The sequence below is a fragment of the Tauraco erythrolophus genome, chromosome 1 (genome assembly GCF_009769465.1).
Source record: "Tauraco erythrolophus isolate bTauEry1 chromosome 1, bTauEry1.pri, whole genome shotgun sequence".
Taxonomy (NCBI): domain Eukaryota; kingdom Metazoa; phylum Chordata; class Aves; order Musophagiformes; family Musophagidae; genus Tauraco; species Tauraco erythrolophus.
In genome coordinates this window covers 109708522-109724451 of record NC_141465.1, presented here as the reverse complement: position 1 = coordinate 109724451, position 15930 = coordinate 109708522, and the positions used below count along the sequence as shown (strand labels likewise).

Here is a 15930-nt window from a genome sequence, read left to right as displayed (position 1 = left end):
TCCATCTGAATCAATCAAACATCTATCATCTACCTTGTCAATAGTTTTATTTACTAGGAAAGAAATATACTGGGTCTGGCTTAGTGGCAGGTACCTACTCTCCTGATACCTAGTGTTAGCTAAAATAAATCCCAGTATAGGTGATTGGTTTTCTGATCCCAGAAACTTTGTCTCTCGCTTGCCTGGTATCAGGAGCTCTGAACCCAGACCACAGAACAAGGGCATTCTTCCTCCCTGATAAGTAATTCTCAAAAGCCTAGAGTCCTGATTGTTTAAGTATTTTTTCCTCTGTTCTTCTTTTCCACCTTCAAATTTTGCTTTTCTTTACTCCTTAAGCGGCAACACCTTAACAGTTACTCTCATCATCTAGCTAAAACTGGGAAACAGTGGAGGGGCATAATGACAGAGACTCGCACAGTATTGCTTCAAGCTGCTTTTCAGGGAAGCAGAGACAGGTTTTTCAAGCCTTGCACAGTTGGACAGCACTTATTGATAATTTTAATATTCTTAGATTAACTATGAGGAACACACAGACACACAGTGTGATCACACAAACTTCATTTGCCAAGCAAAACAAGCTAAAAGCTCTTTTATTTTTTTTCTTTTCTTTTCAAATCTTGCTTCTACCTCAGAAAAGGCTGACTAGATCCATACCAGTTGGTACCTCAGTCAACGATGGCATGCAGCCTAAACGAGGTTTCTGATACCAAACTTTACCAAAAACAGAGAGCAAAGTTGATGTACACTTCGCAAAGCAATTAGAGACATAGCCTGAAGTCTGATTTTCTGCTCTTTGCTCCTGTAGTGAAAACAGTTAATCTTCACTGAATCTTTACCTAGTAGACAAGCAAACACCACAAGTTGCTAAAGTTGTATTTTCAGCCCAGATTTTAAGTTGTCTTTTATTTTCCTCAGCTCAGCATAATTGAGCACCAATGTTCCAGAGAAAGATAGTGCTTACTCAAACGGATGATGATGTGTCAGACAAGCAAAGACTAGGCAGAGTCAGGGTATGTCTGTACTTTTACATGGGACCCCTCAGAAAGAGCTATGTACTTCAAAAAGGGATTTAAGACAAATCTATTGTCAGCACTTCCCCCTGAGTCAGTGCTGGAAAAACTGCTGTGGGATTCACAGTGAGGAGACACCGGGCAGCGACGGCGTCACCTTTCAGGTATGCAAAGGGTAAATCTGGTGCACTATTTGATTTTTATTTCCATATTATAAGGTCTTCTAGAGGAAGGCAGAACATGCACTTACTTCTGTCTGCTCCTGATGTCATTCCCCTGCATTTGTCTGGATCCAGGTAAACCAAGAAGCCTTTCAGTTTCACAGGTTAATCAGGGAAATACAATTGCATCATAGAATCATATAGAATCACAGAATCATAGAATGGTTAGCTCTGGAAGGGACCTTCAAAGGTCATCTAGTCATCTTTCTTTTTGAATGTATATTTGCATCAAAAACAGTGATGAAGTGGTGAAACGCAAGCACGCACATGACGACTATGAAGTAGTTACTACTGTAACAAATTCTTTTCTGACTGATTTTTCAGTCAGTTGTTCTTTGAGACCTTGGATGTTTTGAATAAAGATGAGAGGAGTTGATACCAATGGATACAATGGATTACCCTGGACTGAGAGAGAGTGCAGGTGCAATAAAGCCTTTGCTGAGTCTTGCTCTACACAAACATAAACTCAGTTTAAGTGGTAGCTCTTTTTTTTTTTTTTTGTTCCCCAAATGCACAAAGCTTATAGATTTCTTTCTTACTGCTGTGATTCTTAAGTTAGGAATATTCTTTGTAACAATAAAGGTATTTGCAAATGAAACATATATTTTCCTTAGACGATTATGTACATTGATTACATTATTGTATTACTCAGTCTCTGAGAAAACAGAGAACTCCCTGAATTTTCTCAGATGACTTTGTCTGTGTTTGCTGATTATATTTATCTTCCATGCAGAATTGTATCTATCTTCCTTTATCATGCTACTTGTGAAGTATTATCTAAATCTCAATTGTCAGAGTTGTGAGTTTGAAAGATTGTGATAAAGAAGTAGAAAATATTTGCACAGAGAAAATGCAGACAAAACGCTAAGAAAGACCTTGTAAAATGAGTTCCACCAAACACATTACTATTTCCTACAGTATATGAAATTCAGGCTGAAATAAAGTTTCATGCTGCAGAGGCAGATATTTTTCCCTTGGTAGCTTTAATGTTGCTTTCAGCTACCTTCAGAATTTAAAGAATAAAAACATTTATTGTCTTTCTGAAATCAATTTAGGTGATACAGTTTTGGCTTAATTAGCATGATATGGAAATCTGCCCTCAACTCTGGTTGTAAGTATTTTTAAAATACACCTTCTTACCGCTTTCATCCAGCAAGAAATCATCCTGGTAACGGAACTTTTCTGGTCCACATGCAATAAAAATGTCATCATCGCCAAAGAAATCCTGAAGGCACATCACCTGCAAGCAAAAAGGAAAGGAAGGCATTGTATGAATTCTGTCATCATCAGAATTGTAAGAACAATAAATCCCTCCTTGTCTCCATCTGCATGAAAACTCTTCACTTTTAATGGAATCAACAGGGCTTCACCTCCAGATAAATTTCAAAGCTGCGCTCTGACCATCTGTTACAAGTGAGAAACGCTTTTATGGACACTGCAGGAAGAGAGAGATAAGACAAAAAGCCATAACTGTCACATTTATTACGTGATGCATCAATGGAGTATGAGGTAAATGCCTTTTGTTTACGCACAAGGTACCATTCAGTAGTTAGTGGACAATTAATTTGCTTTTGAGCCCACATTTCTATCCTTTGACTCCCATGAAACGAGGTTACAGCTTTGTATGCAGAATTAAATGTAGTTATTTCAGCACAATCTCCCGTACAGGGAATGAAACTCTCATGGGTGAACTGAGTCTCCATCACACACCCTTCATCTGCACCAGCACAGTCGATCTGAAGTCTCTTCGAAGGCATCAGGCTGAACAATCAGGTGAGCTGGGAATGATTCCAGTACCGGGTAAAAGAATAATCTCTTTATAATCCCAAATATGAATAGTCTGGATTACGTTAGTGCAGTTTAATGTCTATACATGAGATCTCCTTACAACAGCTTTTAGTTCACAATGCACTACTTAAAAGTTTAACGTTTCCAGTTGTGTGACTCTTTTTACTAACATTCTTACAGAAAAATCCAAAACCTTGACTTTAGACTTACTGATCCAATTTTGACAAATTTAAAAAACAAATTAGGCATCAGACTACTTTTAAAAAAACAAACACACTTGGTAAACAATGTTATAAGCTCTGTTCTGCTTCACTTTTACAAGAAGATTTTAAAAGGCTGTGTTTGCTTATTTTTATATAATACTTTGTAAATAAATAGTACACTAATGTTTGAATGGGATAATTTCACAAGTAGAGTTTCAAGTCAGCAACTCACAGCCAGGAAAGTAACACATAAATAATCTCTAAAAATTGACAAAATAGTTGAGAACAGTCCAGCTGAACCAGACCACCCCCCTCATAAAAAGCAAGAAGCGGGGGGGAAGTCAGCATTTACAGCCTACAAAAACACAAGCGAAAGAATTAGCTAATGAGATTAGACAGACTTTGCCAGATTTTGGCATAAAAACAAGGACCCCTCAACCTGCAGTGACTGGTGTCTGGGGGTTATAAAATTCATATCATGCTTCCTGGAAACATTTCTGAAGGCTTTGGCATCGACAACTGTTATGAGTCTCTATGCTAGAAAAATATTGAGGAAGAAAAATAGTGGTACGTGTTTGCAGAATAAGATTTTTCATTAAAACTATATTAAAGGTAGGGCAGTAGCAGCTGAAAAAAGAGGAACTCAAGAGAAGAAGAATTAGATGAAAAAAATAACTCAAAAAAACCCTCAAAAGTACTCCCAAAATTATCCTTTCCTTAAGCAATGCAGATAATTTTAAATTCAGGTGCACCACAACCTTATTGCTATCAACATTGTCATCGTAACACCACACAGTACCTAAACACCAACACCAAAAATGTAAATATTTGATGGAGCTTTATACCATGTTCCTACTCAGTTTACGTTCTATTAGTCTCAGCCTCAGCAACCTTTACATAAACTCATTTCCCATCTTATTCTTTTTGTCCACAAGACATATCCTGCCTGTCTTCCCAGTTCATACTCCCACCAAGCATCCAACATCTCTTCCCTTCAGTCAAGTTCCTCTCAAACTGCCACCTCTCCCACAGCATGCACAAACCTACTAATTTACAGAATGACATTAAAAATCCTGTGATTTCCTGTTTGCCTCCCAAGTTTGCCACACTTCTGGGGAGTTATAACCTTTACGTTTGTGTTCGTACTAAGCAGAGTATTAGAACTGAATGAATAATAAGTGACCCTAGGCACAAAGTTGAGCTACTTGACAACAAGCACAAATGAAAATTAAATTCCTATTTGAATAAAAAAAAAAGTATGGATTTTAAAAACTAAAAAATGCTTGGCTCTGCCCAGTCAACAGGCTTTCATTTGAGTCTAAACAAGACATTAAAATGGAGGTAGTTACACCTAACCAGGTTCAACTACGCCAATATTTAAAGCATTTCAGATTCAATCAGTGCAATTTATAGGCAAATAACAAAGAAAATAGGATCAGGACAACAGAAAAATAATTTGTACTTAGATATTCTTGGTTTTTATTAAACTTTACACTTCTAATTTAAAGTGGTCTATGCTTTCCTCTTTTCTCTATGCTCTGTTTCCTATTCTGTAGGTAAAACTACATACACTTCTTACAGTACTTCTTGCCTCCTGAGATTTTATTAATTTGGGAATTATAATTCTAGCTCCTAGAAAGCTCATAGCAAGAGCATTAAGTTCCCTCAAAACCCATCCTCCTCCAGAATATCTTCTCTCCAGGACTCCAGTATATTTTAATATTATTTATTGGAAGCCTTGAGATGTCCTTTACTATCTGCATTTTCCATCCTTTCTGTCTCAGCATCCCTGGCCCGCTTCACTCCCTAGCTCACGCTCCTCAGAGGTTACAGTGAAGATACCTTTCCAGAAGATAACTAACAAATATACAGCACTCCCATCCAGGCTTCTTAAGAGAGAAATCTGCAAGCACTTTCTATTCACACTCAGTCGTCAGCTAAGCAACAAGATCTGCTTTTTATTATCCATTTTCACTTCTGGAGAACACAGCTTCTCAAACGTTATGGTTTAGAAGATCAAGGATTTGTATCACCCGTACCAGACTGTGCCAGTGCTTAAGAGGCCAGTGTGCTCTCTTGCACGTGATCAGCTTTAAAATTGGTCAATTTTTAAACCACTGAATTACAAAAGCCTCCCTGCACATTTTTGTTGTTTTCAAGTCATAGAATCCATCTTCTTTTCCACATACAAGTTTTTATCTTCCATATTCCACTGGAATGTTTCTCACAGAGAAGAAAACAAAGTCTATGCAGGAACAGTCAAACATACACCTGAAGTAAAAAGAAACTGAAAAAATAAATGTTTTCTATCACACATCTGGTACTAAATATGATGGGACACTTCAAAACAAAAAAATTCCTGGTAAAGAGGTGATATTTAAAGTTAATGGTGTCTCTCTTTCAATCTGTAGGGGAACGAATGAATGAATAGCGGTAACATTACCGGAGGTCAGGGGGTCTCAGACATTACAATCCTTTGCATCAGCAGTGAGAAAGACAACAAGCAGCAGCAAAGAAAATGGACCACTTGTACAGGCTTTGGGCAATATGCAAGTCACATAAAAAAGACTGGCTGACCTGTACATACCTAATGCAAAACAGAGGAGAGGCAGAAGAATTTGTCATGCCTAAACTCACGTGAGCAACTTGTACAGGCTGAAGCCTGGATCTCCTACAAATCATTGTCCTAGTACACAACTTAAGAATTCTACATGCCCTTCCAGTGAGAGACACAGGTGTTTGCCTAGGAAGAACCCCGAATTAGAATCATAGAATCATAGACTCACTGAATGGTTAGGGTTCGAGGGACCTCAAAGATCATCTAGTTCCAACTTCCCTGCCATAGGCAGGGAAACCTTCTACTAGATCAGGCTGCTCAAAGCCTCATCCAATCTGGCCTTCAACACTTCCAGGAATGGGGCATCTACAACTCCTCTGGGCAACCTGTTCCAGTGCCTCACCACCCTCTGAGTGAAAAATTTCTTCCTTATACCTTAACTAAATCTGTCCTCTTTCAGTTTAAATCCATTGCCCCTTGTCTTATCACTACATGCCCTTGTAAAAAGTCCCTCCCCAGCTTTCCTGTAGGCCCCCTTTAAGTACTGGAAAGCTGCTATAAGATCACCCCAGAGCCTTCTCTTCTCCAGGCTCAAAAGCCCCAACTCTCTCAGTCTGTCTTCATAGCAGAGGTGCTCCAGCCCTCGGATCATCTTCGTGGCCCTCCTCTGGACTCGTTACAGCAGCTCCATGTCCTTCTTGTGTTGGGGACTCCAGAGCTGAATGCAGTATTCCAGGTGGGGTCTCACGAGAGCTGAGTAGAGGGGCAGAATCACTTCCCTCGACCTGCTGGCTACGCTTCTTTGGATGCAGCCCAGGATGCGGTTGGCTTTCTAGGCTGCCAGTGCACATTGCCGGCTCATGTTCAGCTTCTCATCCACCAGCGCTCCCAAGTTCTTTTCCTCAGGGCTGCTCTCAATCCATTCTCCGCCCAGCCTGCACTTGTGCTTGGGACTGCCCCGACCCACGTGCAGGACCTTGCACTTGGCCTTGTTGAACTTCATGAGATTCTCACAGGCCCACCTCTCTAGCCTGTCAAGGTCCCTCTGGATGGCATCTCTTTCCTCCAGCGTGTCCACAACACCACACAACTTGGTGTCGTCAGCAAACTTTATATCTCAGCAGTTAGTGTGGCACTTTTGCTGGAAGCCCAGAGGGGACATGGGGACCCAGCTGGGACAGGCACCCACAGCCGCCGGGGGAGCACAAAGCAGCTCAGCGGAACTGCCCCAGAAGGAGAACAGGGAGCAGAGAAGCAAATGTGGCTTCCAGCCCAGCCTTAGGACTGGCTTTGCACCATACCACAGAAATTACCTTCACTTTTCTTTCTTTTTTTAAACAAGCGATACCTGGAACCAACAAGAAACCGTCAAATTATTGTGGAGCCTTTTGCTTTCCTGAACTGGTGCGAACCATTTAATATTCACCTCTTTGAAGCTGGTGACTTTGTTATGGAGACTCGCTTTCTTACATCTACAAAAGATGTGAGAAATTATGCTTTACGTTTTGGAGCACCAATGACCCCAGCGTGAGAACAGCAGCTTGTAGAGCCATTACCTGGTTTTATTCTCTCACCACAAGAGAGAAGGAGCAGTCAGTAGTGGTGTGGAGGAGGTGCAGAGGCAGGGAGAGACGGAAGGGGGAAAGGAGGAAAAAGAGGGAAAAGCAGAGGGGAAGAGAGGGAGAGGGAGAAGAGGGAGGGAGGGAAGAAGGGAGGGAGGGAAGAAGGGATTGAATCAATCCTTTCTCTAAAAGCATAAAATGAAAGCTACAGATTAAATCACCTTTTATAATTGCTGTATTCTGGCTATAATGGGGTCAGGGACCTTTCTAAATTCATGTTTTAAAACAAACACACACACATAAAAAAACCCTCAGGACAAAATTCTTTGCATATGTCAACCATACCAAATCAAATATTTTCCTATTGTTTTAAAGTTGACCACATAACAAGTTGATACTGACTCTGAAATTTTAAAATTAAAAAGAATTAGAAACTTAAATTTTCCTCTGCATTCAAGAATAGCCAGCATCACCACCAGGATTACTATTCATGTTTTTGTTACAGTTTTCATAGTGCTGGGTTCTTGGATAGAAAAGGAGGAGGGAAGTGTTCTGTGTGTTTGTCTTTTAATAACAACAACTTAATTAGGCTCAAAGCTGAAAGCTATTTTGGATGAGCAATGAGAAAACTTCAAGCTGGGGTGCCCTCAGGCTCCATGGCTGTTGAGAGCTGGAAAGAAAAGTGAGGACAAAGTAAAACAAAAAAGATGCAGAAGGATATAAGGAGAACTCAAAGGATAAGTGGGTATAGAGGTTTTCTGAAAAAAAAAAAAAGATAAGTGAAGGATGGCAAAAGGAAAACATACGGTGTAAAGGAAGGAAGAGAGCTGCAAGGTAGGACTGCACACAGAGGGTGACAGAGGAGGATAATGAGGTTGGTGTGGAAAGAGTATCCCAAAGGTATCCCAAAGCAGGGGGCAGGCAGAGAGTGAGTGGCAAGTGCCCTCCAGACTTCATCCCATAGCCAGCCAGCTGGATAGTTTTAAACCTATTTTAAACTAGCCTTTTTGAACCTGAAACAATCCCATGCTGAGTTTGAGTATCATTTCCCTGAGAGTGAAAAAGACATTAAAAAAAAAAACTTTACCCTTGGGAAAACCTCAGTGTTTAAATGACTCATGATTTTAGGACTCTGATTCATTAATTTTGTGTCAAGTTTTATCAGTTTTATTACAGAGCTGTTTCTCATTTTCCTGCTACTTGTGGCTCACTCAGCCTCAACGTTTAATTCCTAGGCAAGTGTCTTTAGTTCTTCATATGTCACAGGAGCACACTATACCTCTGTTCTATTTCCTTCTTTTCTTTCCTCTGACTGATTTTTCCAATAAAACAAAGCCCCTCCTTGTTTTAAGATATAAATTGATCTTTATTGCTGCTTTCCCTCTGTTTTCCTCCTTAACCAAACTATATTTTCCACCAACCACCACCCGTACAGTACTTACTTTATCCATTTCCCCACTCTTTGTCTATTGCTTCATGAAGGAGTATCTCAGATTAGATCCTGAACTGATTTCACTTCCATCTACCATTGGCAGTCAGTAAGACGTCTCGTGACAGCTATGGATTTTCCTGAGACCTCACAAGATGTTTGTATAGGTATGAACATAGTCTTGTTTAGCTTTGTAATCCTAGCAGAATCACAGGAACAGAAGAGACCTTCTCCTTTACTACATTTATCTCCCAGACAATATAGGGCTGCTTCCCATACTAACTTTCCCAATGCTTTCTTCAGTTTTGTAGTATGTTCCTTACTGTGCAGAGATCCCCTTAGCAGAAACACCAGTGAAACAACCAACTGTTAGACATTTAGAAGGATTTCACAGCTTCAGGAAAACCAAAAATTAATCATTTCATATTGGTGTAGCTGCTCTTTAGTAGCTTTTCATTATTGTGAAACAAGAAATCCAAACATATCAGTAAAGATTTCAGGAAGGGGAAAGAAAAATACTAAATGAATTTAATATCAAGCCTTTTTTTCTTTTTTTTTTTTTTTTTAATTAGAGGAAGCCCAGCTGGCCCCATTCTGTGTGGACTATGGGATAATAGTTAGAAATACCCTTTCTGAGGGAAAGGAATTAGACCTCAACAGAATTCACAGAGCAGCACATTTGAATATTTCCTTCAAGTTTAAGGCAAGTCTACTTCTCTTCCTGTTGGCTCAGGCTCTGAGGCTGCTACTCCTGCCCTTTCACATTTATCTGTCGTTACACACATGCCACTTCTTGAGATCCAGTCATCTAAAAAAAATATAATTTATCATCAGCATATATGTACTTCCTCTCTCAGCTTTTGATCCAAGTTCTCTCCTCAGGTGGTGGTTTAGCTGAAGGCATTGGGAGGTATCTGCTCTGCTACACATTTCCAAAGCTGAATGGCACTGAATCTGTTCTTTTCTGTTGGAGTGAAATCTCCATGGTGACAACTGCATCATGAAGCTGTGAGAGCTTTTCAGTGAAGAAGAGCATTTTATCATGAGATTCTCATTACAAGAGTGCCCTCTGTAAATGAAGAGGAGATGTTACCGTAGGGGATTCTGTAAATGAAGAGGAGACGTTACTGTAAAGGTTCAAACTGGCTGAAGTTACATGGCAACGCTGTCTTTACCAACCGGCATGTGAGGCCACATTGCAGATTAGTGCCTCTGAAATGGTATGTGTGTGTTCCCAAATTAGATGAATACAAGACACCATCACAGTTATAAATATATGAATTTTTGTACTCAAACTCAGCAGAAATAGCTTGGTCTCCTGATGCCCTACAGGAGTGGACAGAAAGCAAAGCAGCACCCTCGGGCCCAGGGAGCCGTGCTTGGTCCCTTCCTCCTCAGCTGCCTATTGATCAGCACTGGCTCAGGACCGATGATCACTCTTCATTTCGTTCCCTCTGTCAATACAGAGGTTGCTCTACTTTTTTAATTGCTGAAGATGAAGCACCAGTCTACTTCTACAATCTGTGTATTCATTAATTCTGTGCTATACACAGCTCAGCCTTTAGGATCTTTATCCAGGCTAAGACTTGGCAAATAAATCACTAGGAATGAAATATCTCTTTTCCTCAGTTAAAATATGTGTTTCTGTCTTGGTCAGTAAGGGCTTTTCAGAAGGACAAGACATTTCCACACTATGTTTTATACACTAATCTTAATATTTTCCATTTTGTCTTTGTGTGTTGCACTAAATGATGGCATGTGTAAAAGAAAATCAATCTAAATTAAGATGCCAGGTTTTTCAATTGTGCCATCACCTTCTTCTTGAGAAGGACACAAGGAAAACGTGTTTAATTTGTGAAAAATCTTTTTAAAACTTTCAAATTAATCCTCTAAAGTTCAGATAACGATAATAGAAACTTGGCAATCCTAAAACACTGAAACTACTATATCTTGGCCTGAAATGTTAGGTGAGACCTGAACAATTTATTAGGGTAAAACTAATTTAGTAAATATGCTGCTTTGTTACAGAATGTGAGGAGCGCAGGCGATATTTCCCAATAGAGAATCCATGGGCTTATGCATGAATGCAATGCTGAGAAGCATTAATATTCAGTTCCATGAAAGATTTATCTGTGGGAACCACTAACATGGCCAGTTCAAACTCCTCCTGTCAAAAATTGCTTCACTGCAGACGGGACAAGAGCAGTCAGAGCGTGGCTCCTATCCACACCCAAAAATGACTCCTCCTTGAATGTTACCTTGCTTTGACAGTTGCACCAACACACAATTCCGCTGACTAGCTAGTGTGGAGCAAGGTAACACACATTCACATGGAAAAGAGGAAAATGCAGAGACAGCATCATGAAGCCTAGAGTGGGCATTTCTTCCTTTTGCCTACTTTTGCATCTACTGCATCAAATATAAACTTGCTGCCCTCCAGTTTTCTAACTAGCTCATCGCTTCTTTTGTCCTCTCACTCTATTATTCAAACTCCGCAGTGTACTAAAATTTCATTTCCCTCTACACCTCTTACTTCTGAAAGTCTCCAGCACTGATGCCTGTTCTTGCAGCCACCTCTAACTTAAAACACTACTGTTGCCCTCTCACTTTAGTTCTCTCTTCTAAATTCGGCTCTTTACATTCCACTCCACAGCAACATATCTTGTCCAAGGCAATTCCCATTTTCTCTTCTACCAGACTCCATTTTCTCCCCTACATATGAATTCTTTGAGCACACTCTTTCCATTCCCTCTATGCCCTCGCTACAACACTCTGGCAACACAATGTAATTCTCCTCCCACATCCTCCTCTTCAGTACCCTCTAAAGAGCACCACAGGCATTAAGTAGTCTCTTTACAATCTCTCCATCACTCCACTAAGGATAGTATTATCAGAGCCACATAATTTCTCTGGAAATCTCCCTTCTGGTTTTCATAGTACCATATTTAGTTATTCTGTTGCCTGCAAAGACTGCAATCAATGCATTTCTTTGCAGTTTCAAACCACTCTTTCATTTCTGGAGTGGCTTAGTCTTTGGCTCCTTCCTCTTATTCTGTATTATGCCCTTGATTACAGTCATCAGGAAACTCTACACCTTCTATATTTTCAACTTCAGAGCCTACTATATAAGCTATAAAACTCTAGTGGCTTCCCAAGTCCATAATCTTAGTGTGTTCCTCTTTTTCTTTACATCCTAAATTTAGGATACTACTTTGCCCACTTAACTCTCTATATGAAAGGGGTCTCAAATACTTGCAGTTATCAGATGTGAGGTGAACACCTTTACTATCTTCAACCAGCCCTCTAACAGTCGAAGATCGATGAAGCATGAGCTTTGCCCTTGCAAAACCAAAATGGAATCCAGGTTCGTGCTATCTACAGAAAAACACACCTCTCAGTAGAGTTTCTTCAGAGCCTCTTTTATTTCTGCTATATCTGTTTTGAGAGTGACTATCATACACTGCTCTGATAGGGGAAGCCTGGATCTGTACAGTTTACACAGCAAGCAATCATTTTTCATCATGTTTTATGCATTTTTATCTTTATATTTGATGTTTATTTGGTTGCCAAAATGGACTCAACGAAGGTCTGGAGTTATCCACAAACCAACTTATCTTCTGTTTTGGGCATTTCACTTCCTCAAGTTATTGACAGATGCCATTATTTAGTCAGAATCCAAGTTTTTTGTGCTGCAGAGATTTTGCTAACTCGGATTACATGAGACGAACTGATAAAGGAGAGCATCACACTAAGAACACTGGTATTTCTTTATTTGGATACTCAAGGTTCCATAACTTGCTCAACTCCAAAGCAACATCGCAGGACTAAAAATAGTTTAAAAATTCTGAATAATAAGTTTTAACTCTGATTGTTTTGATGCTTCAAAATTTTTAGTGTTTGGCATTTCCTACAAAATGAGAATTTGCATTTCTAGTCAGGTAGATCCTATGTTCTGGCTGGAAGTACCTTGTGGTGTCAGCTACTCCTTAAACTACTGTAGAGTGCCTAGCAAATCACAAACAGTAACAAACAAGTAACGACTTGTATCCCACAAGTCTCATAATGCTTGGTCCAATCCCCTCATAGAGTCAACGAAAAGACAGTTGTTTGCTCCAAGTTCTACATCAGAGCTACATCCTATTGTTTTGTGGTCCAACAGGTGGCCCATAGCGTTTTCTTGGCGGACAAAAGGCTGCTACAGCATGAAGCAAGGCAAAAGCAGCTGTATGTCCTTTACTGTCTGCCACAGGTTGACAGAGCAAGTGAGATCAGGCCTTACTACTGCCTCTTGTGTTGGTATTGAGAAAGGATAGAGGGATGTTCTCTTCTCCCAGCAGCTCTGCTCAGGAACACCTAATGGAACAGCTGGCCACGTATCTGTATGTTGCAGCACGTCAGAACTATTCCCACATCCAGGGAAAGCCAACACCGCAGGAGTTATCTCAGAAATAACTGTATTATTATCCATAATATTATTTATCATTATATTTTAGATTAAAATTTTCAGTAAATTTAAGATCTTTTATTTTTATTAATAAAGCAAAAGATAAAGCTGAATTACTGGCTAGATTATTCAGGCAAGTAAGCAGAAAGGCACACTTATGAGCAATTCAAGGACTGCAGCAATTTCTAAGCAATGTTTTTGGCAAAGAAAAAGGAAAGCAAACCTTCAGGTTCTGAAGTCCAGCTGGAGTAAAAAGCAGGATGTCCATCTGTCACAAATGCATCTCCATACATTGTTTTTCCCTGTCAAACACGCAGTGGATATTCCTACACCACAATTCAAAGGGAGATAACTTTGCAGCCCCAGAGCCCAGACAATCTTGCTTACAGAAGTCAAACACATAGGTCTGCTAAACATTTCTCTGAAATCACAAATCACTTGGCCACGTCAACTACAACCTTATTTTGCATCAAAGGAAACTGAATCCTGCCAGTCACCATAAAATACACTCCTGTTAATCCCACGGCAATAGCACAACAGATCAGCATGCTTGTGATGGACAATCCAAACAGCAGAACAAAGCTTGTAAAGGGGCAGAAAGGAAAAAAACTCCTCACACACTTAAAACAAATTATCGTTAAACAGAGGATGTTTTTTTCAGTACAATCAAACATTGAGAGAATAGTTGAATAACAGCTGGAGATATAATTAATGAGACAATGGAAAAACAGTTGAGTTTTTGACAGCAGAGTTCAACTACAGCTGGATTAATTTTTTTTCTCTGCCGTATTCATGTATTTTCCTGTTTCAGCTGCAATACAACACTACCATTTAGTGGTCAAACACACAAAGTGCGGACTCCAGCAGGCCTCCTGTATTTTTGTATGAACAGGTGGCAACTATTTTAGGAGTAAATAGTGTACTCACACAATCTTAAGAACCAGGAAATTAACATTACTCTAATTTGTGATGGCTAAGCAAGATAAAATCTCTTTTCATTTAGGCCTTTGAGCAAAGCCTTGTCAGAGGTACCGAAATATTTTCAAAGACTAGGTAAATAGAACTGGAACATAATACAAGTTATTACCAGGAAAAATATGGTACTATTTCTCACAACTCTGTGGACTTCTTTTGAAAAGTATCTGAATTTCAGAACATGTATGTACAAGGGAAACAGTTTATGCAGCTATACAAGTTGTCCTTCACTGAAAAAAAATAAATGCTGTACCATGCCCTTGTGAGCTATTTATTTCATTATTATTACTGAATTCTACTGTTAAATACTCAGAAATAGAAAAATTCAGCACAGAATACATTGCCCATGATCTAATGAGTGATGGACCCTATGGAAGATTGTTCATCCACTTACACCAGTATGGCTAATATCTTCTATGTCAAGATGGTGTTTACTTCTACATATTTGCCATTCAAATCATTGTACTCCTGCAACTGGACTTGAATAAAAGTGGCTGGCTTCACAGCAGTCTCTTAAACCGTCTTAAGCACTTGTCAATGTGTTCTTCAAAAAGCAGTGACACTTGAGAGCTCGTTGGCTGAAGCAGGCCTTTGTATGACAAAATGTCTTATGAACGAAAAACCTACAATTTGAAGGCCACATAGTAGAAAATTCGAGTGGCTTTTCCGTCATCAATCATGTTACAAGTGAAAATGTGGGTTTTTTTCATTGGTTGGGATAATATTACATTTTAGAATACCGTACCACATATCTTCAGAAATTAAGACCCACAGATCTGTTATTTTTACAATTACAGCAGAGCACTGGACTAGATTCTCATGTCTGTGTGTATGGTTTCTAAAATAAGCAAGACCAATCAATCATGAATTTCCATTGTTCACATTTCATGACAGACTTTAGTTGATGATTTAATCCTATCCTTTTAGTTACTTGGAGCAGGTAAATGAGGGGGCAGAGACCAGCAAGGTGAAATGAATTCACTTAAAAGAAAAATGCAGTCAGGTGCCAATTTCTGGGAATTATAATTATAGGTTTGGAGGTTAGAAGGAAATGTCTTTTTAAAGTACAGATAAAAATATTTTTGAGAGTAAGCTTCTAGTGCTAGATGAAAGTGAACATTGTACTCAGTCATGCTCACTGTGTTTAATAAATGCATTATATTAGCCCATTTCCTCAAAAGGCAATCAGTGTATTTGCTATTTCTGAAGTAGTTTTAATGCATTTTCCCCAAAACCTTGCAAACTTGGATTTTATTCATAAATCTCAAAAACAGGCTGCACATGATCAATTTTTCTCAAAATCTGCTTTTTCCAAATACTTGCAGATCAGTAAAGCCTTGCGATTGCAATTTCTTCTTGAATTCAATACAGTTTTTCAGCCAAAGGCACTCCCATCATTTTACCTGAAAGCGTGCAATACTGTTATTTCTATTTTCAATTAAGAGATTTATCAAACACATGCTATAAGGCAAGTATGAGTCCCTTACTTAACTCTTAGAGTAGAAGCACTTAATTTTTCACCACAGTCCACTATATATTTTTCTAGAAGTCTGCTTATTTTTGTGAAGTTCTGCTCAGCAGGAAGCTATAAGCTGGGTCCTGCTCTGCTTGGCTGGCCAGATGCTGCTCTTTACCTTCCCAGCTGGGAATTGTGGCAGCAAGCTGCAATTGTTTTTTGAGACACTAGGAGATCACAGGGTCTTCCCTTGGAGGCTGTGGGAGATATCGTTTATCTGGGAAC

The 15930-nt window shown here is 39.4% G+C and overlaps 1 protein-coding gene across 7 annotated transcripts in view; it reads right to left on the bottom strand.

Annotated features, from left to right (window-relative positions):
• The window catches only part of DCLK1 (doublecortin like kinase 1), a 260320-nt gene that overhangs the window by 121076 nt on the left and 123314 nt on the right, over positions 1-15930 (bottom strand). For all 7 annotated transcript variants that reach the window (XM_086612767.1, XM_086612776.1, XM_086612785.1 and 4 more), the window contains exon 3: positions 2372-2471. In XM_086612767.1, coding sequence (XP_086468893.1) covers positions 2372-2471 — 100 coding nt within the window. The remainder of the gene's footprint in view (positions 1-2371; positions 2472-15930) is intronic.